The sequence below is a fragment of the Acipenser ruthenus genome, chromosome 4, assembly GCF_902713425.1.
Source record: "Acipenser ruthenus chromosome 4, fAciRut3.2 maternal haplotype, whole genome shotgun sequence".
Lineage (NCBI taxonomy): Eukaryota > Metazoa > Chordata > Actinopteri > Acipenseriformes > Acipenseridae > Acipenser > Acipenser ruthenus.
Window position 1 is genome coordinate 1830511 of NC_081192.1, and position 24071 is coordinate 1854581.

At 39.7% G+C, this 24071-nt stretch overlaps 1 protein-coding gene across 1 annotated transcript in view; it reads left to right on the top strand.

Annotated features, from left to right (window-relative positions):
* LOC117400694 (potassium channel subfamily K member 9) overlaps window positions 1-23216 on the top strand; it is an 81101-nt gene extending 57885 nt beyond the window's left edge. The window contains exon 2 of the mRNA XM_034000973.3: window positions 22065-23216. Coding sequence (XP_033856864.1) covers window positions 22065-22909 — 845 coding nt within the window. The 3' untranslated portion in view covers window positions 22910-23216. The remainder of the gene's footprint in view (window positions 1-22064) is intronic.
* Window positions 23217-24071: the final 855 nt, after the last annotated feature.

Here is a 24071-nt window from a genome sequence, read left to right on the forward strand (position 1 = left end):
ACAAGATATCACATTATACATTATTTCACATTATACAGATATCACATTATTTTTACATACAATTACCCATTTATACAGTTGGGTTTTTACTGGAGCAATCTAGGTAAAGTACCTTGCTCAAGGGTACAACAGCAGTGTCTCCCACTGGGGATTGAACCCACAACCCTCCGGTCAAGAGTCCAGAGCCCTAACCACTACTCCACACAGCTGCTATATGAGATGCCTCTCTCCTGGGTAGCAGTGTAATGTGCTGTATGACACGCCTCTCTCCTGGGTAGCAGTGTGCTGTATGAGACGCCTCTCTCCTGGGTAGCAGTGTGATGTATGAGACGCCTCTCTCCTGGGTAGCAGTGTGATGTGCTGTATGAAACCTGGCAGCTGGAGAACTGAAGGGAACTTTTTTTTGGGCAGTGTGACTGTGGAAGTTGGCCCAGGGAAGCAATGGCTTGGTGCCTGGCTCAACAGATAATCCGTTAGCTCTCCCTCCCTTTCTGTTTTGTTGGTGTCATTGCTCTTTGAACCCAGTAAATATTAACTCACAGCCTACCCGAGTTGAACCATCTTGTTACCAAAGGTAAAATAGAGTAGTTTTGTGTGAGAATTGCATCAAAGCAAATAGCAATACGTTAGAAGCTGTAACTTCCTCCATATACCCCCCCCCCCACCCCCCCCCAACCTGTAGTCATGTGAAATGTAACTATTAAAATATATGTTCATCTCTGGAAAGAGTGTGATAACAAGGGTCTCTTGTGACCAGGAACTGAAGCCATCAAACCTTTTGACTCCTCGCCACAGAATTATACAGCTGAAAAGAGATTCAGAGCAGCTGTTATTTCACGCAGAATGCTATCTTGTGCAGTATTCATTAACATTGATAGTCATTTCAAATTACAGCATTCTAGAATGGGTAAACCAACCAATCGTTTGCTTCCACATAAGGGAATTTCGTGTTTTTATGATAAAGAATATATATAAAAAAAAACAAAAGCATGGGAAACTATGGTAAATGCATAGTATAATCTTGGGAAAAGTTTGGGAAAACCTCTGAATGACTGTTCAAATGGCATACTCTTATCAGGGGTAGCATGATAATATGCATTGCTAGGAATGCTCTTTCTGCAGCAGTGAGGCATGCTTTTTGACAGTTTTTTTCAGTTTGTCTGTATTATATTGTATGTTTAAAAAAAATGACAAAGTGACTAAATTATAAAACATAAAAAAAAGCTGGGAGCAGCAGTACTCTCTGAGACCTGAATCAAAGGAGGGAAACACACTGAGTGAACCCAAGAATCGATCCCTGCATAATGATTCTGGGGTTTTCAGGTAATCGGGCACTAAAAATAAGAGATTGAAACAGCTCCGCTTTCAGAGTTCAAAGGCCTCAGTAAAATTCAGTGGAAATTGCACAATGTGAATGCCCCTGCATGTTGCAGAGACTGCATACATTTACATGAGCTTCCATGTTCATGGGTTCACATGACATTGGTTCATATGTATCGAATGCACTAAGCAGCTGGAGAGCACACCTGCATGCAGCGCCACTAACAGATTGTATTTTAACCTTGTCAGGAATATGCTCCTATATTGTTAAACCAGTGCCGCTTCAAAAACACAGCCTGCTGTATCGGGATAGGCTATTTAAAGGCTCTCTTATTTCATGTTGATACATTTTTGTCAATTTGTACAGAACATTTATTTTACAGCCTTTGTCACAACCTGTACACTTAAAGAAGCTCTGGTTTGATTTGCCATTGCTAATAACTGAAGCCTTCAAGGCAAGTATATGTCAAATCTGTGTCTGTTGAATAATATCAAAACAGTTTCTCCTAAGCGGCTGGCATTGTTAATACTAAAGTACAGAACCAGTCAGATTTTTTACTAACATCTAGATGTATAAAAGGTTTGGCAGTTCTCTTTTTTCAGATTTGTTTTTTTGTGACTCAACTGTATACTCTAGTAATACATTCGGTAAGATTGTATTGTTTGTCAGCTATAGAGGTGTACTGTGGCTGGTAAGGTACCATACTTGCCAACATTTGGAAACTGTTCAGCGGGATGCTCGTCTCCGGCGGTGGGGGGGTCATACGCATCATACAAATGGGAAAAAAACACTCATTATCATATAATAGACGTTATATGAAAAAACACTCATTATCATATAATAGACATATCCCCCTCCAACTCAACACGACACAATCATCATGACAGTAAAAATAGACATAATGAAGCGTTCTTCTCTTTGTATAAGTTAGTGATCAGCAGGTGTGTCAGCCGCACAAAGAGCACAGCGTGTGGTTTCACTAAAACCACACGCTGTGCAGAATAAATGATTTTTTTTCCTATCGGTAAATATCGGGACGTTCTTTTTATGCATCGGGATATGTTTGTTAAATTACTAGAAGCAAACTTGGTTTAAGTTCTTTCATCAAGAGTTACTTGCATCAGGTGATAAATAATGTGTCTAATAAGTCTAAGGGCCTTGTTTATCTTCAAGTTAATTAAATAGACAACACAGATGATGATACCGTTAATAATATCATTCAATTACGGATCTTTAAGCATTATGGCCCCTGGGAAGCTGTTATTAAATGCTGATGGAGAAGAAGGATGGTCTTTAAGGGGTCTATAAAGCAAAGCCTCTCTCTGAGATAGTGTGTCAGGCTTGCCAGCCTCATCACAGTGTGCTTGATATACGAGCATTTGGAGGCTGCGGCTGGAGCAGAGGGCAGGAACCAGGCACTCAGGACAGAATTCTGCAGCACGGTATTTATACATAGCAGGCATGAGGGGAATGAAATGAAGCAATCTGCACACTGCAAGAAGTGAAAAACCCTACGCAAGAACTATTGTTGTTATTTTTAAATATTATTTTTTAAGGCGGCCCTGTGCCCAAAAACAAATCTGTTATTTAATCAGCTTTGCATCCTTCAATACATTATTAGTTTCATGGATATGAAGTAGGTCTTGCTTTTACAGTAGCTGAAAGCTGATTCAATGTGTTTTACTTATTTATGTTTGTATTGTAATATAATGTATATCATGTATATTTGATGTCCTATTTCATGGGTTTGTGTGTATTTCAATCCAGACTAGCATTTTAAAAACAAACAACTGTGAATATGATTAAAGCAAATAAAGTTGAAATACCTGTTGTGAAAATCACTTTCTCTACTGGATTAGAATAAAATACCAAAGGGGTAATTTCACTTAACCAATAACTTCCAAGAACATGGAGTGCATGAGGAGATAACAGTCTAAAGAGTGGGGATTCACAATCTAGTGAGGGAGACTGTCATTGACTTTGACTTCAGAACAGTCATTTAGCTCAGTGACAGGCTACATTTATAAACATTTGTTTATCTAAACTAATAAAAGCAAATTACAGAGAGATCCCAAATGTCATATAATATTACGTCATGTTGTCAATTTGTTAATTAAGATAAATTATGCTGCATTAAAATAACTGAAAACCATTTTTTGTCAGAAGTTATCAACAAAATGGTTTTACCTGGTTACCTGGAAGGGAAAGGCTTAAACCTAAAAAAACACACACACAAAGCCCCTGTGAATGCACTTGTAGAGGAATGGAAAGGACTTTGCTGGGGAACAGCTCAATAAGGATGCACTATAAATAGAACAGGGAAATGTATTTAGTTTGGAGGTCGGGTTACAAACAATCCTCAACATCCAACAGTTGATTATTGTTGCTGTTTAGTTTGTAGCTGAGGTTTTGAGGTTATCTTCCTGGGGGGACATTTTAATTTGCTGCTGTTGGAGGGTTTATCCATTGGTCTTGTGTAGATTATGTGTCCCGCGGGCACACTCAATGGAGTCCAGCTATCTATCTAGCAATCCTTAATCACTTCCGAATAACGGACACCAAAGAGATACATTTTCATCAGCCGTGTCTAATAGGATTTATCTCACTGCATTGCAAACAGTCCAGTGTAGCAACTTGCATAACCTGGAATGGATCTTCTGAGGTAAAAACAATGACATCAGCATGCACTTACCTCTCAACTACTGAGCTTGCTCTTTAGGGGAATGGTAAGAGTTTCGTCGTCGAACCGTGAGGTCAGCAGTTCATGTCCAGCCCTGGTCTCTCCATTCAATTCAATGGGCTCAGCTGCCAATACATTACAAACCGATGCAGTAAACGTTTAGTAAACATGAAATACAGGTACTTTAGCTACTATGTACTGCCGTTACGATTCCCAGATGTTAAAACTACAATACTCGTTCTTAACATCTGTGTGTGACACAGTGGGGCAGATGTGCCCTGAAATAGAATACATACAATAAATCATTTAATATAACAACAAATATGGATACATGTAATGGGAGATGGTTTGCATTGAGATAAGGACATTTCTCCTTGAGACAAGTTTCAAAAGGCTTTTCACTAAAGATTTCATCTGTCAAGATCTAAAAAATGAATACTTCACTGGTGGAAATACAATCCATGTATTATTCAACAGGAAACCATCCCTCTCACTTAGATACAGAAAAAAACATGGACTTTAGCAGAATTACTGAACTATGAAATAGTTATTAATAAAACTCAGGAGGCAAAGATGTGCAGGACGCACCTGGCGCTCCAAGCTGTGGTGTTTTTACTAGGTGAGACACTGAACACATGTTTTTTTAAGCAGAGACTTGTTTTTTTATACTCCATATATTAATGTGGTCAGGGCATGTCTTATGACTTGAAGTTTCATTGAACAGTGGCAGGGAAAATACAAGAATGATCTAACAACAAGAGAATCAAACAGAACACACATACTGTGCTAGAATATAATATAGTTAAACATGACATACTGCATTATGAAAATGTAGAAGACACACAGTACATAGATATTTCAAAGATGCAGAACCCTCGCTCTGTCCTTGCTGAGCTCAGAGGTACACCTGCATCAAAACATGAAGTGGGCTGCTTACTCAGCTCCTCTGTTTCTTTGCACCCAGAGGAATATATTATCCAATAACAGTTCAGAGACCGAGTTGAATCCTTCCAGGCAGCAGGTTAATATTGCAGTTTGTGTTATTAATACCAGGGGGCTGGGGTCATCGGAGTTTTGACATATAAATAAATAAGAATGTTATTAATCTGAATTTGAGCTTGTTTTTAATCCTCTCCCTTGCTTTGAAGCATCCGCTACACATATCTCTTCATGTTTTAAGTGCAGTATTATCACACAAAACTGACCATCAACATTGACCAGATTACAGATACTATAGTTTGATAATTATTTGGGGAAAACAGGCAAATGGTGAGCTGAACTGGTTGTCAGTGTCAACAGATTTAGAATATTTTTTGACTGCTAGCTTTAAAATGTGAAATCAAATACAATACATTGTAACGCTGTCGAGCTACCTACCAATGCCAAAAGAATAAGTGGGTGGTACAATGAAAATGACAAATGACTACAGCAACTGCTGACATTAAACGCATATTGTGGGTGGCATAGAAAAATAAATTAAGAGGCAATTGGAACAATCATGCAGAGCCAATTCCTTTCAAGGTGCAATACCCCAGTGCTGACACCCCAGATACCTAAACCTGTCACAGTGACTAATATTTCAAACTACAATCACAATATATTCAAAGCCTAGTTTTATTTTATTTATTTTTTTTGTAAAGAAAAACTAAATATGTACAGTACTAACAAGAATCAACAAGAGTTTCAAAATGGTTTATTTAAAGTTTTGAACACTAACATTTTGGTTTTGTAACATAAAGAAAGAAAATGCATAATGAATGAACCTGTGTCAAAATCCTTACTCAGTCTTACCCTCACAAGATGATGCTTCATTTCTCCTCCTGGTGGTGATTATATATGTTGGGACGTGATGTGTGTGTTAGATAGAGTTGCATACTAAACATCTTTTATTACAGCACAAGCACAAAACAACACAGCCCTCGGTTTCCCTTCTTTAGACAGTTATTGAGTATCAATCAATAGCAAGCTGGCAGTCTTATTTAATATAGAACCTGTCGTGATCCAACTAAGTATAAGTGATTATTTATCTTAGCTTTCTTTTCACGGGGCAGGAGCCAGGGCTGTCAGAGGAAGGGAGTGTTTTTGCAACTTAGAATTGGAGGCTCGGTCTCTAGACAAGGGATAGAGAAAAGAACGGGCTGGACTCCAGCCGAGAGAGCCTTCCCTATGGAGTCGAGGCTAGCCCTAATGGCCTGCGGGCCCCTGAAAACACAGTCCTCTGACTTCCCGGAGAGTCGTTATAGGCGTTGCCTCGTGACTGGGTCCTGGTTACCGACCGGGTTCGACCCTCAGAGGGCGGAACGGCTCATACGAAACCTTGACATAAGGAAGAAAGAATCTGAAATAACACAAATAATTGTTAGTTATGGGACTTGAGCACTAAGAGTATGAGGGCCACATCCCAGGAGGATAAAGAGGGAAGTAAAACAGCCTTCTTTCTTGAGGCAAGGTATAGCGCATGAGCTGCGAAAGAATAGTGTGGCCGGTGGTCCCCTCTGACGACATGAAGAACTTGCAGAGTTACTGGAACTCTAGGTCGGGGAAGTGAGACTCACTATCCCCTCAGAGGGGACCGATACAAAGAACTGAGGAGGAGGAGGAGGAAAAAGCAAAACGCAAGAGAAAGAGTTGAGCTGTGACTGGGTTTAAATAGGGAGTTAATGATGAAACTATGAAGAAGCGAAGCCCTGGCTCACGCGCCCTGAACTTCACTAAAGTTAACATTTATTTATCTTAGTTTTCTTTAGAAATGTGTCATCTCTGCAGTGAATTGTGAGATTGTAATCCTGGGTAAGGTGGTCTCTCTGATTAAACTTGACAAAGAAATACATATACCAGCTACCACAGCGGTAGTACGAGGTGTGTTTGGATTTATTTAATATCTGCCGACTAACACGTCTCAAAGGTAATTTCTCTGAAAATACGAGTAACCGCATGTCCCTGTACTGGTAAGGATGCATTTATCTGATTTTTTTCTGTCTATGCATAAGCCAGAATAGATAATGGAAATAAAGTTGTTCTTTACAATGCTTTCAAATGTAGATCTGCTATTTTTTAAGTATTTTCTACCTGCCTATAAAACATTAACAACATTATTTCTTTTTTTTTTTTTTTTTAAAGGGACAGCTTTCATGTTTTAACAAGAGATATACAAGTCTAGTTGATAGTGGGCAGTTTTGCATCTAATTGAAACATCCCATATCAGACCCATAGGCTGGATGTCTAAGCACTACTGTATTATTAGAGGTTCGTTCTAAACACTGAGTTCACCTTGGAGTGCTGCTTAATTTGCTCTTGAAACAATGTACTGTGCTGTTCAGACACAACTGGTTGTACAGACAGAGGCATACACTAGTATACAGGATTTGAAAATGCCACTTGTACACATAAAGCCTTTATGTAAAATTTAACATTAACACTAGATTGTACGTTTTCAGATCTTAAAAAAAAAAGTCACTGGCAACACAGAGGTTAAGTAAAATGTGTATAAAATCTATAGAATCAGTCAGATGTGTCTGAATATGGAGGAAGAGGTTGTGGTTTAAACACTGTTGATTTATAGATAGAGAGGTATTTTTCCATTGTAAAAATAGGTATTTCAAGATATTTCATGATTAAACATACTATGTATTGAAGCAAAAAAAAGAATGTGTTGTCAATTTCAAAATTGATAATGTTCTCTAGAGTTAATACAACAAATGTTCTTAAATATGTAAATACTTGCCTGAAAAACAAGTAAATGCTAAATTGTAGAATATTTAATCTTTTATGTCCACCTTTTTAAAAACATTCTGTTTTCACCATCAGTGAATTATAAAACAAAATAAAAATAACACCAGACACGTGAAATGCCCCCTTTTTGTACTGGACAGAGCGATCTTCAGTAGAATTATTACGCTGAAGCAAGCTAAACCACTGCCAGGTTAATACATTCCGTCAGTAAGGCAAACATTTTCTGTATTTATTTTGTGATAAAAATATGTATATTTACAATATTCTTTCAGAAATTAGAATTTTCACGGGGAACTACATATTACACTGTGAAATCTGTGATAACAGTAACAAAAATACAGTGTTTGCTGGAAAATGAAGGAGGCTCACACAGGATTTGCAGGTTCTCGAAGTCACGTTTTTTTAAGCCGGGACTCTACACTGGGCAGGTTAAGTGAGCTGCTTTACCAGCCAGTGGTACAAATACAGCTGAGCAGCGTAGTGCTACCCAGACTGTGACAAATAAAAGACAAGAAAAGAAAGTCCAAAAACACAGTTTTGGCCATGTGCTACAGCCACCAAGTGCAGTTTCTGATTCCTTGTTTCTGTAGTCCCACTTTTCTTGTGCTCTCCTTGGCTGTTTCTTCTGCGCTCTTTCTTTCACTCCAGCTTGTCTCTCAATCTCGGCAGCCGCAGCAGCCCGCTTTTTATCCCCATGTCCAGGGCACGCCCCCATTGCACCAGCCACTAATCCCAAGCAGACACAGCTTGCCGCTTTCGATCCCCTAATGGTTGCAACTTAGTGCCACTTGCACAGCAAGCTGAGACCCTGATTGGCAGTGAATCTCCTGTCGCTGACGTCCCTGAACACCTGCTGCCATTGAACTGTTGACCCTGGGTCGTTACAATACAATGGACGATCGTAGGTATGCATACCTGTGAACACGAGCTTTCATAATAAGGGAGACAGTGTGGTGAATAGCTCATAGATCTGAAACAGGCCTACACTGGAGATTTTGTGAACTGAAATCTTTTTTAAACAAATAAGGTCAGAAGACAAAGTCATACAAGTTAAAAATATATTCAATTGTATTAGTTTGGTGGAATGATAGAATGTGATATAGTGCTTCATCGAATTGTTTTTTTTAAAGGGAAGCATAGCAAATAGAACAACCATGACATGCTTCGCAATCAAATTGGCCCCTGTGGCTCTGGTTGTAAACATAGGTGGCAGATTTGGCAGCAGTCAATACTTTGGTAGACAAGCAATCTTTGTAAACAGGTCCACTATAGTTGATGTTGCATGACAACAAAGCACATACGGTGAAGTTATCCAAGTCCGTCACAATCTTCTGAACCATACTGAAACATTCTGTCACTGCTTGCATTGCTGTGAGGGATGCAAAGAAGAGTCTTCATCAATGATGACAAGCACCTACATCTTGATTCCTTTCCTATAAACACCAGAATCTACCCACCATCTCCTCTTTGGGGATATATATTGTGAGACAGCAGGGAGGGGGTTAAAACCTCCCTGCGCAGAAAACAGGTGAAAATGCACACTGGTTTTAGTTTAATTGTATTTGTTTATTGTTAAATTAAATTGGTTAATTTTTTATTGTTTAATTATCCCCTGCACCTGGTGGTTGTTATTAAATTAGGACCAGGTGCAGGGTATTTAAGGAGTGAAGCCAGAATGCTCCGGGCTGCTGAGTAGAAGGAAGCAGGAGAGGTGCTCTGCTTCTGAGCAGTCAGGAGAAAGAGGTACAGTTTAAACCTGTGAAGGTTTGGGGCAGGTAAACGGCTTAGCCGTCCTGCGAGTGAGTGGCAAGCACGCTCACAAGTGGTACCAGAAGTGGGGCAGCGCCCCAAGAGACTCAGAGCAGAAGTGCAGGTTTTTTTAAAAAACAAAAAAATGGACAAGAAGAGCAAGCAGAAGCTGCATCAGCAACTGCTGGAGGACCCAGCCAGCTTGTTCCCGTGGTGCTCCTGGTGCGGGAACGAGGACCATCGCTGGCGGGCATGCCCAGAGGGGCTACCGGGTGACTGGTGTGGTCGCTGCGAGGAGTATGGGCACAACTGGGCCGGACGTCCCTATGCGCCGGCCCAAGCGTCAGCAGCAACACCGGTAGCTCCAGTGCCACTGGGTTCACCTACATCCAGAGAGATGGGGTTGGCTCCATTGAAAAGAAGGAAGCCAACATAATTGGAGCTGCTGCTCCAAGGAGGGGAGCAGGCTAGCGGAGCGCCGTCGCCTCCCGAGGGTCCGCTGCCGTCGCCTCCCGAGGGTCCGCTGCCGTCGCCTCCCGAGGGTCCGCTGCCGTCGCCGCTGCCAGAGCCCAGAGGGGAGGAGCCGCCGCTGCCAGAGCCCAGAGGGGAGGAGCCGCCGCTGCCAGAGCCCAGAGGGGAGGAGCTGCCGCTGCCAGAGCCCAGAGGGGAGGAGCCGCCGCTTCCGAAGCCCAGAGGGGAGGAGGTGAAAAGCATACCTCCACCACAGCCCCGACCACCACCCCTACAGTCCAGTTCGGCACCGCTGCGTCCAGTCCCTCACCCCTTGCTCCTGGACACCCTGCCGATTTTCCTGGACCTCCCTGTGCTGGGCCTAGAGCCCAGGAGTCTGCAACACTGGCCACAGCTCTGCCCCTGGTTCCCTGCTCCGCTCTCCCCAAGCACCCAGACGTCGCTGGGCTGCTGCCAGACGTCGCTGTCGCTCCCCCTGTTCGCTGCTTCGCTTCCCCTGGGTGATCGGACATCGCTGCGCCGGTTCCCAGGGGAAGATCTCTGTCCACTGCTGCGTCCTCCAGTGCCCCGGCCTACGCTCTGGTTGCCCCTGTCGAACCGTTGGGTCCCCTTGTCGCCGGTGCGCGGTCCTTACCTGGCGGGGCCAGGATGTGGACAGATCCACCCTCAAGTCTGCCCGTGGAAAAGGGAGGAAAAGGACATTGATGGGCTTGAGGTTGGGTGGTTGGGTTTTAAGGGAGGAGGTGGCCGTCTCGTGGCCTGTGTCTTGAAAAGACAAGAGGAGGGGTATGTGAGACAGCAGGGAGGGGGTTAAAACCTCCCTGCACATAAAACAGGTGAAAATGCACACTGGTTTTAGTTTAATTGTATTTGTTTATTGTTAAATTAAATTGGTTAATTTTTTATTGTTTAATTATCCCCTGCACCTGGTGGTTGTTATTAAATTAGGACCAGGTGCAGGGTATTTAAGGAGTGAAGCCAGAATGCTCCGGGCTGCTGAGTAGAAGGAAGCAGGAGAGGTGCTCTGCTTCTGAGCAGTCAGGAGAAAGAGGTACAGTTTAAACCTGTGAAGGTTTGGGGCAGGTAAACGGCTTAGCCGTCCTGCGAGTGAGTGGCAAGCACGCTCACAATATATATATATATATATATATATATATATATATATATATATATATATATATATATATATATATATATATATATATATATATATATGCTGTTTGTTATCTGCAACTCAGTCATTTCATCTTTCAATATAGCCACATCAAATTTCAGCTATGGAAATATCTCTGCTAACCTCACCACTGCAAATAATAAAAAAACACAACATGTAATATTCATTGCACGCAACTGCACCTGGGCCCAGCCCTGAGTCCATTTCTTTTTTTTTTTTTCTGAACCCACTTTAATGACTAAATGTCAAAAATATATAGGTGCCATCTAATCTACTAGGAGTGCAAAAATAAACTGTAGCAAGGTAGTATTGGCGTACTGTCAATCAAAACACAAATCCGCAAAGCACAGCAAACAGATTGTCTATCTGGAGGCGGGACGCAGAGCGGGAGCTCTGGCAATAGGGCAGATGTGTGATACAAAAGGAAAATCTCTGGTGATACAAACCAACGGATGGTAAAAATTCAGTATTTAAAAAAATATCAATATGTTGAATCCGCTATCAAAGAACAAGTCGGGTTGTGCAAAGCGTAAAGAGCAAAAAAGACAGCTACAGCTTTGTCAGAAAGAAGAAGAAAATTATATTATTATTATTTGTTTCTTAGCAGATGCCCTTATCTGGGGCGACTTACAATTGTTACAAGAAATCACATTATTTTTACATACAATTACCTATTTATACAGTTGGGTTTTTACTGGAGCAATCTAGTTAAAGTACCTTGCTCAAGGGTACAGCAGCAGTGTCCCCCTCGGGGGACTGAACCCACGACCCTCCGGTTAAGAGTCCAGAGCCCTAACCACTACTCCACACTGCTCTCAAAAGTATTCACCCCCCTTGGACTTTTCCACATTTTATTGTGTTACAACATGGAATCAAAATGGATTAAATTAAAATCTACAAATTGTTCTAAATTAATTACAAATACAAATTTAGAACAATTTGTAGATTTTATTTTTCACTTTGACATTATGGACTTTTTTGTGTTGATCAGTGGCAAAAACTCCTAATTAAATCCATTTTGATTCCATGTTGTAACACAATAAAATGTGGGAAAGTCCAAGGGGGGTGAATACTTTTGAGAGCCACTGTATATATATATATATATATATATATATATATATATATATATATATATATATATATTGTGAGAGATTGGTTAAAAGAAAGGTACAAATGCAGAGACAATACCTGGGGGACAATAGGACCAGGTGGAAGCTACTGGAGTCAAGGCTGGCTCCAGGTCAAATTAATTGTCCAATTTCATGACCTGTAAATTGTTTAATAATATAATTGGTTACCATTTAAAATGTCTGTTTGGTGAGTGTTTTGGTGAGGGTGATGGTAGGAGCTGAGTTGGAGAGTGGGAGAGTAAAGACAAGGCAAAAGAATATTTGTATTGTGAGAACTGGTTAACGACATTTTGGAAAGGTATTTGGATTACGATTTTGGTTTTGGAGACGAGGTAACAGGCTTAGCCTGCCCCGTCATTAGGTAGGGAACGATTTGTTTAGTTAGGACCCGAGACTGGGTTAGGTTTTGTTTTCTTTATTTTCTTTTTCAGTCTGTAAATAATAAACATACGCTACAGCGTTTCCTTGCATCTGGTTGTCAAGTGTCTGATTGAAGCAAAGCCGGGGATAGGAACGCAGATCGTCACAATATATATATATATATGTATTGTATGGTTTAAGAATGGGCCGTTTGTTTTGCTTCCGTGGTTTGGATTATTTTATATGTTTTTTTTTACTACCTTGGTACGGTTTAGAGAAATAACTTTGCTTGCTCGTCTTATTACCTTATGGAAGAGCACTAGGGCCATGCGAGAAAAAAGAAAAAACCTCAACATTTCAACTTTTCATTTTCTCACATGGCCCTAGGGCTCTTCCGTACTTACCTGATGATGTGAACTCTCAGTTTCAGTGGTACAGTAGCTGATTTGGAAAGACGTGAGCAGAGGATTCCGCGACACCACGTTGCACTGCTACAATTCCAAAGTTGCTAGTGCTGACCGTCTTTGATAAAGAATTACCCACGGTCACCAATGTCACAGGAGAGATTGTCTGCATTGGCTGTACTGTCAATTGAAAATAGACTTGCAAGACAAGTAAACGTTTTTGAGATAATCGAAAAATTTGCATTATTATCTTACATTATTTACAAAGAAGAAATGTAGTATTATTATTATTATTATTATTATTATTATTATTACTATTATTATTAATAATAATAATCATAATTTGTTTTATGAATTTCAGTTTATAAAAAATGAAATCAAATTAGGTACCTATACCAATGTTCAATATGGATATGCTGAATAACTGAAATAAACTTATTGTGGGGCTCTTTTTGCATTAAACTACAGCATTCATGAACACGTTGTTTTCGCTTATGAGTTCTATTGAATACATTTGTACTATGGTCTAAATTTGAGATGCAGACATGTGTTTTTATAGAAATGTTTTCATACTAACTTTTGTCCTTAACATTCATTTAAAAATCAAATTGATGCTTATGATTTAATATGTTTTTATGTGACTAATTTGAAGCTATTAATATGTTTCAATATTAACTAAATAAGCAGTCTGCATCTTGCCAGCACTGAGAAATGCCAAACTAAAATAAACTGTGTCTAAAATAACTTTAATTGTTTTTGGTCTTGTTTTTATTATTTCTTACCAATCAATAATTATTTGATGGGTCAATCAATATATTTTTATTTATATAAGCTTAAAACTTAAATGCGGTAGAACAGGGGGTTAGAGTTTTGTTGTCTGGTTTAATGTATATTGCTCTAACGTTATACTATGTTTTAAAAAAAAAAAATTGTTTTAGAAAACAAAAAAGAACGGACGTAGACATGAGCCCAATATACACTTCTTACAATGGAGCCCGTGAAAATTAGCCTAGGCTAAAACTCACCCCCGTGAGAATTAGCCCAGGCTAAGACTCACCCCCGTGAGAATTAGCCCAGGCTACAGTGCCTTGCGAAAGTATTCGGCCCCCTTGAACTTTGCGACCTTTTGCCACATTTCAGGCTTCAAACATAAAGATATGAAACTGTAATTGTATGTGAAGAATCAACAACAAGTGGGACACAATCATGAAGTGGAACGAAATTTATTGGATATTTCAAACTTTTTTAACAAATAAAAAACTGAAAAATTGGGCGTGCAAAATTATTCAGCCCCCTTAAGTTAATACTTTGTAGCGCCACCTTTTGCTGCGATTACAGCTGTAAGTCGCTTGGGGTATGTCTCTATCAGTTTTGCACATCGAGAGACTGAAATTTTTGCCCATTCCTCCTTGCAAAACAGCTCGAGCTCAGTGAGGTTGGATGGAGAGCATTTGTGAACAGCAGTTTTCAGTTCTTTCCACAGATTCTCGATTGGATTCAGGTCTGGACTTTGACTTGGCCATTCTAACACCTGGATATGTTTATTTGTGAACCATTCCATTGTAGATTTTGCTTTATGTTTTGGATCATTGTCTTGTTGGAAGACAAATCTCCATCCCAGTCTCAGGTCTTTTGCAGACTCCATCAGGTTTTCTTCCAGAATGGTCCTGTATTTGGCTCCATCCATCTTCCCATCAATTTTAACCATCTTCCCTGTCCCTGCTGAAGAAAAGCAGGCCCAAACCATGATGCTGCCACCACCATGTTTGACAGTGGGGATGGTGTGTTCAGGGTGATGAGCTGTGTTGCTTTTACGCCAAACATAACGTTTTGCATTGTTGCCAAAAAGTTCGATTTTGGTTTCATCTGACCAGAGCACCTTCTTCCACATGTTTGGTGTGTCTCCCAGGTGGCTTGTGGCAAACTGTAAATGACACTTTTTATGGATATCTTTAAGAAATGGCTTTCTTCTTGCCACTCTTCCATCAAGGCCAAATTTGTGCAGTATACGACTGATTGTTGTCCTATGGACAGAGTCTCCCACCTCAGCTGTAGATCTCTGTAGTTCATCCAGAGTGATCATGGGCCTCTTGGCTGCATCTCTGATCAGTCTTCTCCTTGTATGAGCTGAAAGTTTAGAGGGACGGCCAGGTCTTGGTAGATTTGCAGTGGTCTGATACTCCTTCCATTTCAATATTATCGCTTGCACAGTGCTCCTTGGGATGTTTAAAGCTTGGGAAATCTTTTTGTATCCAAATCCGGCTTTAAACTTCTCCACAGCAGTATCTCGGACCTGCCTGGTGTGTTCCTTGTTCTTCATGATGCTCTCTGCGCTTTAAACGGACCTCTGAGACTATCACAGTGCAGGTGCATTTATACAGAGACTTGATTACACACAGGTGGATTCTATTTATCATCATTAGTCATTTAGGTCAACATTGGATCATTCAGAGATCCTCACTGAACTTCTGGAGAGAGTTTGCTGCACTGAAAGTAAAGGGGCTGAATAATTTTGCACGCCCAATTTTTCAGTTTTTTATTTGTTAAAAAAGTTTGAAATATCCAATAAATTTCGTTCCACTTCATGATTGTGTCCCACTTGTTGTTGATTCTTCACAAAAAATTACAGTTTCATATCTTTATGTTTGAAGCCTGAAATGTGGCAAAAGGTCGCAAAGTTCAAGGGGGCCGAATACTTTCGCAAGGCACTGTAAAACTCACCCCCGTGAGAATTAGCCCAGGCTAAAACTCACCCCCGTGAGAATTAGCCCAGGCTGAAACTCACCCCCGTGAGAATTAGCCCAGGCTAAGACTCATCCCCATGAGAATTAGCCCAGGCTGAAACTCACCCCCGTGAGAATTAGCCTAGGCTAAAACTCACCCCGGGTGAGTTCTGTCCTAGGCTAATCCTCACCCTGTCAGGCCAGTTCTCACCCCCAGGGTTGTGAAGGTTTTGTGAGATTTTAGCAATCAGAAAGACAAGAGGATATGTGTCCTTAGTGTGATTTAACCTTTTTGTTAAGATAATTAAATTAAGAATTATTATTTTTATTATTTTAATTTAATTTACTTAGTATCCTTAATTTTAGTCACAGAGTGAGATTCACCTTTGTATGTGTGTGTGTGTCATTTGTTTTATTGATAGTTATGTTGAAATTGTTATATTTTAATAAGTAGTACATTTAATATATGGACAGTATTAAACTTTGTATTGCATATTTCCATTAGAATATGATATCCCTTTTATATCCTCTGTATCAATGAACTTGCAGTCTTCTTGGATGGATCTGTCATTGCATGGAATATGCAGAGTGCTTTCCCATTATTTAGGAATTAGCCGGCTCTTTTGTACAGCGGTATCGGCGCTATGCTTTAGTGCGAGAGGTCCCGGGTTCGCACCCGCCCTCCGCCTGTTTGTGGATTGCCTCACCCTGTGTGATGCGCCTGCCTGCTTTAACCGAGATCGCTACTATATATCTATATCTATATCTATATCTATACGTCTTTTTATATGATCATCTTATAATGAAAGAAAGTGATCCACTCCATATTTCATTTCAAATAAAAAGTTATTATCTTTATTATTTAAATCTACATGTTGTCCAGACTTGCTCTAAACAAGATTATTGGTTTGTAGTGTATGAAACATTTTTGTTCTATTATTGTTCTCACTATTATTTTTCAATAAACGTTACTTATTTTGTCTACATCAGTCTTTTTTCCCTGTATCATTTACAGTACATTCAAAAATATATGCCCTACTGCTGATTAGCTTAGATTAGTTATCATACAATGAAAACGATTATGCTTATTACAGAATTCTAGGGTGAGAATTGGCCCGGGCTAATATTCACCCTCCCAGAAGAGTAGTGGGGTGAGAATTGGCCTGACAGGGTGAGAATTAGCCTAGGACAGAACTCACCTGGGGTGAGAATCAGCCTGTGACACCGGCTCTTTTGTACAGTGGTATCGGTGCTATGCTTTAGTGCGAGAGGTCCCAGGTTCACGCCGCCCTCCCCCTGTATGATGTGCCTGCCTGAGGTAACCGAGATCGCTACAATACAATTGACCTCTGAGTATTACTGTACGTTTTTGTATTTTAACTACATTGATGATTTTATTTTGACAAACAACTGGGATTTTATTTAGCTATGTATAGGTGGTTAAATGTGTTCTTTGTGAAATATTTTTTTTAAGTGCATTAGTGAACAACCTTTTTTTATCTGAAAATAATGGAAATTGCTTACCGGTATTCTGTAACACGCATTATTAGGCTAAACTCTTCTTTCTTTAATTAAGCAAATTAGTTTATTATTATTATTATTATTATTATTATTATTATTATTATTATTATTATTATTATTATTATTATTATTTATTTCTTAGCAGACACCCTTATCCAGGGTGACTTGAACTAGAGCATATATGTGCATATATATATGCAATGGTTTTAAAACTCTGATTTGCATTACTTGGACTGTTTTCCTTTGTAGCTGCTATGTTTATCAAATATCAAATTAAATGCCACAAAATTTGCTTTCATATGGTTAAGGTATCTGAAAAAAACTGTCGGAGTTTCACTGTTGAGAAAAGGTAAAAAACACTCAGGCTGCCTGTAAATAAAATGATAATATTGTAGTATTATCTATGTTTCTACTTATCTATCTAAAGGGAAATGACCTCTGTCTGTGGGGTGTTCTTCGTCAGCAGGAGCACAAACTGTTTCTTTGTTGATTATGGATGAGGCAGCCCAGCTCTTTATTCCCCACTTTTTGATGTCTGTGTCAAGTTCCAGTTCTTGTTCAGGTTTATCAGTGAAACTGATTGCAGTGCCGGTACTATGTCCACTATCTTGCTCTGTCAAATTATTAGGTGTTGATCCGTCACTTGCGTTGTCAGGCTCACTGACACTTTGAAAGAAGCCACTGATTTCAGGAAGCTTTGCAGCCAACAACAATTTGTCCTTCTGCTTACGCTTTTGTGCACTACTGCATCTTTACATTCAACACTACACTATTTTTAATCGCAAGCTAACAAGCTAAACGCTATGTATCTTTTTAATGGCGGTAAATGGCGATCAAGATTACTGCTATGTGGTTCAGGCAGTCACTCACTTATAGTGTGTTTTTAATCACCTCAAGCCTGCTGTCAGAGATGCACAGAACTGCAGCAGGGAAAGAGGTGCAACACAAACACAAAGTTCAGCAACGAAAAGGGTAACTATGTAGGTGGAGGGCCCCGCAAATAAATGATTACATACTGATTACATACTGATACATATTTTTCCCAAACTTTCAGACATATCCCGGGGCCCCTCTGAGTGCCCCAGTGCAGCAGCCCCTCACCACCCAGACATATTATAGAGAACGATTAATCATATAATGGAATTGAGGTTACTGAGGCTGTACAAATTGACTGTGTTATTTGAAAAGCAAAAATCAGAAATATAGCTTGTGTCATCCATTATACCTTAGGAAGCATACTGTGTGTGTATATATATATATATATATATATATATATATATATATATATATATATATATATATATGAAGATAGGCAGGAGAGGTTTTTCCAGTCAATAATGCAAAGCTGCATAAAATTATTTATCAGTATGTATTCTCTTTTCTCTCATGATTCATTGCAGTATGTAACATTTAGTCATAAAATAGCATAAAGGTATGTAAACCAAACTAAAGATTAACACACACACACACACACACACACACATATATATATATATATATATATATATATATATATATATATATATATATATATATATATATTGTAAGGAAGCAGGTTGTGAAAGACAGCAGGGAGGGGGTTAAAACCTCCCTGCAAAAGAAACATGGGAAAATGCACTTTTTGGTTTATTGTTTGAATTTAATTGTTTAATTGTTTTATTAATGACCATCCGCACCTGGGCATTATTGGGGAATTAGACCCAGGTGTGGGGTTTAAAAAGAGAGCAGGCAGTCTGCTCGGGGCTGCTGAGTGGAAGGAGGCAGAGAGGTGTGCTGTCTCCGAGTAGCCATTGAATTAACGTAAGTGCTGTGTTAAACCGGGGTTTTTGAAAAGACGGGAAACAGCTTAGCTGTCCCGTGTTAGTCAGGGAGTTCCTGTTTGTGTAGTTAGTGCTCATAAAGAGCTAGGTGTTTGTTTTTTGTATTTGTTGTTTTGTTGTTTATTAAAATAGCGCAACCGCGCAAGAAAAAATCAATTTCTGTGTGTTGGGTCACTGTTTTTAAAGGGGCAACGAACCCGAGAGTGGTGCAATTCGTCACAATATATATATATATATATATATATATACACTGATGCAGAAGACATGCAACACTTAGGTCTAATAGATTTAATCAAATATTTTACATAACATAGATATCAAACAAAATCACAGAAAATGTGAACAAATATACAGATCAAAGAATCATGCTAAGTTTTCAGTATGAAACATGACACACTGTCAAAATGAAAACATTACAAAGTTAGTATCGGGTATAACCTCCCTGAGCATTAACACAATCCTGGCAGTGTTGACGCATAGACCTGATCAGCCTCTGGATCACTCTTCCTGTGCAGCTGCAGCCAGCTGGCGAAGGTTGGCTGGTCACGGTTGTCTCCTGTGGGTGGCACTGGTCATTTGGTCCCACAGATTTTCTATTGGACTCAGGTCAGGTCTGAAGTCGTACAATCCTAGCACTGTGTGGTCTTGCATTGTCCTGCTGGAAAAATCTACACTTCCGGGTTGGCTTGCAGGAACGGAAAAACTGTTGCCTCAAGGACTTTGTCAATGTATCACTGAGCAGTAAGGTTGCCCTCCCCACATCATCACACTTCCACCGTCCCACCGGTTGGCTTGAACAATGCAACAGTCAGCATAACGTTCACCATGACATCTCTACACACATTGTCTAGATAGATAGATAGATAGATAGATTAATATAAATAAATATATAATCCATCCTTTTCTAAAGGAAACTTAATTTCACTGCACCGTCTTGGAGTGGAAGGGTTTCGTGTAGTAGTTGTCCTGCGGAGCGGACGCTCTCCTCCTTGATGTCAACAAAGTGCCCCTCTGTGTAGCATGGCGGTGCAGTCGCCCAAGGAGGAGAGCATCCGCTCCATGGAGAGAACTACTACATGAAACCCTTCCACTCCAAGACAATGCTCGTGATGGCATTGCCCAGCCGAGGCCATCAGGAAGAGGCCGGTCGCCAGGAGGATGCCGGGACTACACTTGGTCAGTTTAGGGGATTTGATCCCAGACTAAGTTATAGAGGGTTTCGTAGTATAGCAGATTCCTGGAATGGGACGTCTCTTTTAGTGGGACTAACGCTCACCATTTGTGTGGCAAACTTTTATTTTTAGCTTTGTTTTGTTTTGTTTATTAAATCTGACACTAGGGCTAGCATTGCTGATACTCTAGCGTGAGCACTTGTGCTGAATTAAATCTGCACGGCTATGTGGCGTGTCAACACCTAATTCTCTATGTCTGCCTCAGTATTATTCAGTGATAACCCACACATGTAACGAATCCTCCTGTTACAGAAACTTAATTTCACTGCAAAGAATACAACTTGAGACCTACTAGTAACCCTTCATCCATTAAACACACAATCGAGCTACATTTATAAACACTAAATAATAATAATTATTAATAATAAAGTTTATTTCTAAATACTAATAACCCTTACCTATCATGCAATTGGTCTTTCGGGCTACTGTGAGGCGAACAGCTTATTTTCTTTGGCTACAATGTTAAATTTAAGTTTAAGTTTAAGTTTAATGTAATTCCTATAAAAAGATAAGATAGCACCTACTGCGAGGTGCTTTATACTGCATCATATGGTAATGAAATGGACTATATGTGGGTCTGGCAGGGAAAGACGTTCATTGAACCTTATAGTTTTGCAGTTCACATCCAACCTTTGCCTTTCCATTTGAGTCAATGGGCGGAGATACTACTGGTACTATGTAACTACTGCTAGAATATTGTTTAGTACTTCAGTAGTGCTTAGAAGCACAGTGACACATTATGTGGAGCTAAGTTGAATAAGAGGTCTTTAAAAATGGTGCAGGGCAGTTTTAAGAATAAATTCCATAGAAAGGTCTATTTGTCAACTTGCATGATACAACACATTTATATTTTGCTCTTATTGTAAATATCTCAGCATCGTTTTCATTGGAAGTTGTTCAGGAAAATAAGATGGTTGGTCTGGCAGGCTCAGCAACTTCAGCCCAGGACAGAGTCCATTTTGTGGAAATTTCTATGAACTGGAATAGGGCCAGTCCAAACCAAAGCACTGAAAAGAAGGTCTAATTAAGCTAAAAGCTTCTTGGGCTTAGACTCAGCTCCCTATATCAATATTCCCTTAGTTCCCACTCCCTTTGCTAGGAAGAAAAAGAAAAAGATCTGATTGATTGAACACCTTGGTCATTTTTTAGGTCATAATGAGATCAATGGGATGTCTCATTTCCTTGTCAGGGGCCTATTGCAAATTCATGTTGGCAAGCATGAAAGGCTTTTAATTTAAATGCTTTAGTGAAATTAAATGAGGGGACATGTTTGTAAACAGTTGGGTGGTAGGATTATGTTGAAAGGTACAGTATAGCTGCATTCATCTGTAAATTGTTTTTGTAAAGGCTGCCTGGCTCACTGCTTTAAAGATATAAATCTGCAACAAGATGTAACATTTTGTTTAAAGATGGAATTTGAGCATTTTTCTATAGATGAGCAACTACTTCTAGGAATGGCCTGTGACACATTTTAGAGGAATAAAAATCTATGGAAAAATTACCCCAACCCAGATCATCTACTTCTTCATTGCCAATGACATGCTAATTAAAAAAGCTGCCCATTACAGTTATCGTCAAACAAATGGTGTAATCATTAAAACTTCACTTTTTTTTTTTTTTTTTTACCTTTCTCACATTTTAAAAACCTATAAAAAATCTATTGGAATTTTATTTTTAATCTACAGAAAACCAACCCTAGTTTCTAATAGCTCCTATTCATTGCTTTTGTCTTTGTGTTTTCCTGCAGGTTATGGGCACGCTGCTCCTGGCACAGATGCTGGGAAGGCGTTCTGCATGTTCTACGCAGTACTGGGAATCCCCCTAACTCTGGTCATGTTTCAGAGCCTTGGAGAACGCATGAACACCTTCGTGAAGTGCCTCCTGAAGCGGATCAAGAAGTGCTGCGGCATGCGGAGTACCGACGTGTCCATGGAGAACATGGTGACGGTGGGCTTCTTCTCCTGCATTGGCACCCTCTGCATCGGGGCTGCAGCTTTCTCCCACTACGAGGACTGGAGTTTCTTCCAGTCCTACTACTACTGTTTCATTACATTGACTACCATAGGCTTTGGGGATTTTGTAGCCCTGCAGAACAAGCAAGCCCTCCAGAAGAAGCCCCTGTACGTGGCCTTCAGCTTCATGTACATCCTGGTGGGGCTGACAGTCATTGGGGCCTTCCTCAACCTCGTGGTCCTGCGTTTCCTGACCATGAACAGTGAAGACGAGAGGCGGGACGCCGAGGAGAGGGCATCCTTGGCCGGCAACCGCAACAGCATGATCATCCACATCCAGGAAGACTTGCAGCATGGGCGGCAGCGGTACAAAGCGGAGGTGACTGATCTCCAGTCCGTCTGCTCTTGCATGTGCTACCGGTCCCACGAGTTTACCAGCCGGGGGGTGCTTTCCCACCAGAACTCCTTCAGCTCACAGCTGAACCCCCAGTACTTTCACTCTGTCTCCTACAAGATCGAGGAAATCTCACCGGCCACCTTGAAAAATAGCCTTTTCCCCTCTCCCATTAGTTCAGTTTCCCCAGGTCTCCACAGCTTTGCGGACAATCACCGGCTTATGAAAAGGAGGAAATCAATTTGAGTCTACAACTTATTATTGTTCGTTTGTTTGTTTGTTTATTCCCAAACCCCCATTTCTCCTTGAACTTTTCAATTCGAATTTGGTTTCTGTTTCCCCAAATGATGTAAGGGATGTTAAAAAATACACGAAACATAAAAAAATAACAAAGTGAAACACAAGCATGAAGCATGGATAATTACTTCTCCAGATGAACAGTAAAATTTGAAAAAAAAAAAAAAATGAAAAAACGCCTTACATTAACCGTTTCTGGTGGGCTAGAATCATAAATTTTACCTATGGTACCAAACCAAAAGTTGCACATTAGCCTGTAGGGGAATATATATATATATATATATATATATATATATATATATATATATATATATATATATATATATATATACATATATATATAATATTGTTTGCCTGTTTAACCTTATCTTGACTAAAGAGTGCCCTGGTTAAACAAATACAAAACAACTTAAAGAGCATCAGGTATTATTTTCTATGAGCAATTATATTTAGACTTGTTGCTTTAAAGTTAAGAAAAAAAAGATTTAAAAAGCCAACATCGTGTTGGCACCCACAGCATGTGCATTAGAGGCAGTTGTATAACGGATGTGCCACGTGGTGATTTGACTTGATTGATTTACTTATGTATTTATTTATTTATTTATTTATATTTTCTAAGAGCAGGTTCAATATATAAAAATATATACATATCTATCTATTTTTATTGGGTTTAAGATTGTGTACAATTTGAAGATAAAAAATGGGGCAGTGAAGTTTTTTTTAGCTTGCCAGTTAGAAAAGAAAAAAAGAAAATGAAAGCATGCACTTTGTAAAACTGGTATGCATTATTGAGTAACAGAAAAAATAACAAAATAAATATTATAATAATCTAGCAATGGAATTCAATATTAAAAGCAAATAATCTTGAAATGAATTTTGAGTATGAGGTAATTGCAACAATTTACCCGAAGGAGAATGTATTTATTTGTTAAATTTGTTTAGCTTTGTTTGCAGATGTGTTTATAGTAAGGACAGCAGATGAAAGACTCCTCAGGAGGTTTATGCCACCATTTGCTCTCAGGTTTGAAATGGTTAGAATACCATAACGTGTCACAAGCACCACCCCTCGAGTGGGCATTACGTTCTCATATCACACACTACCCCATGCATT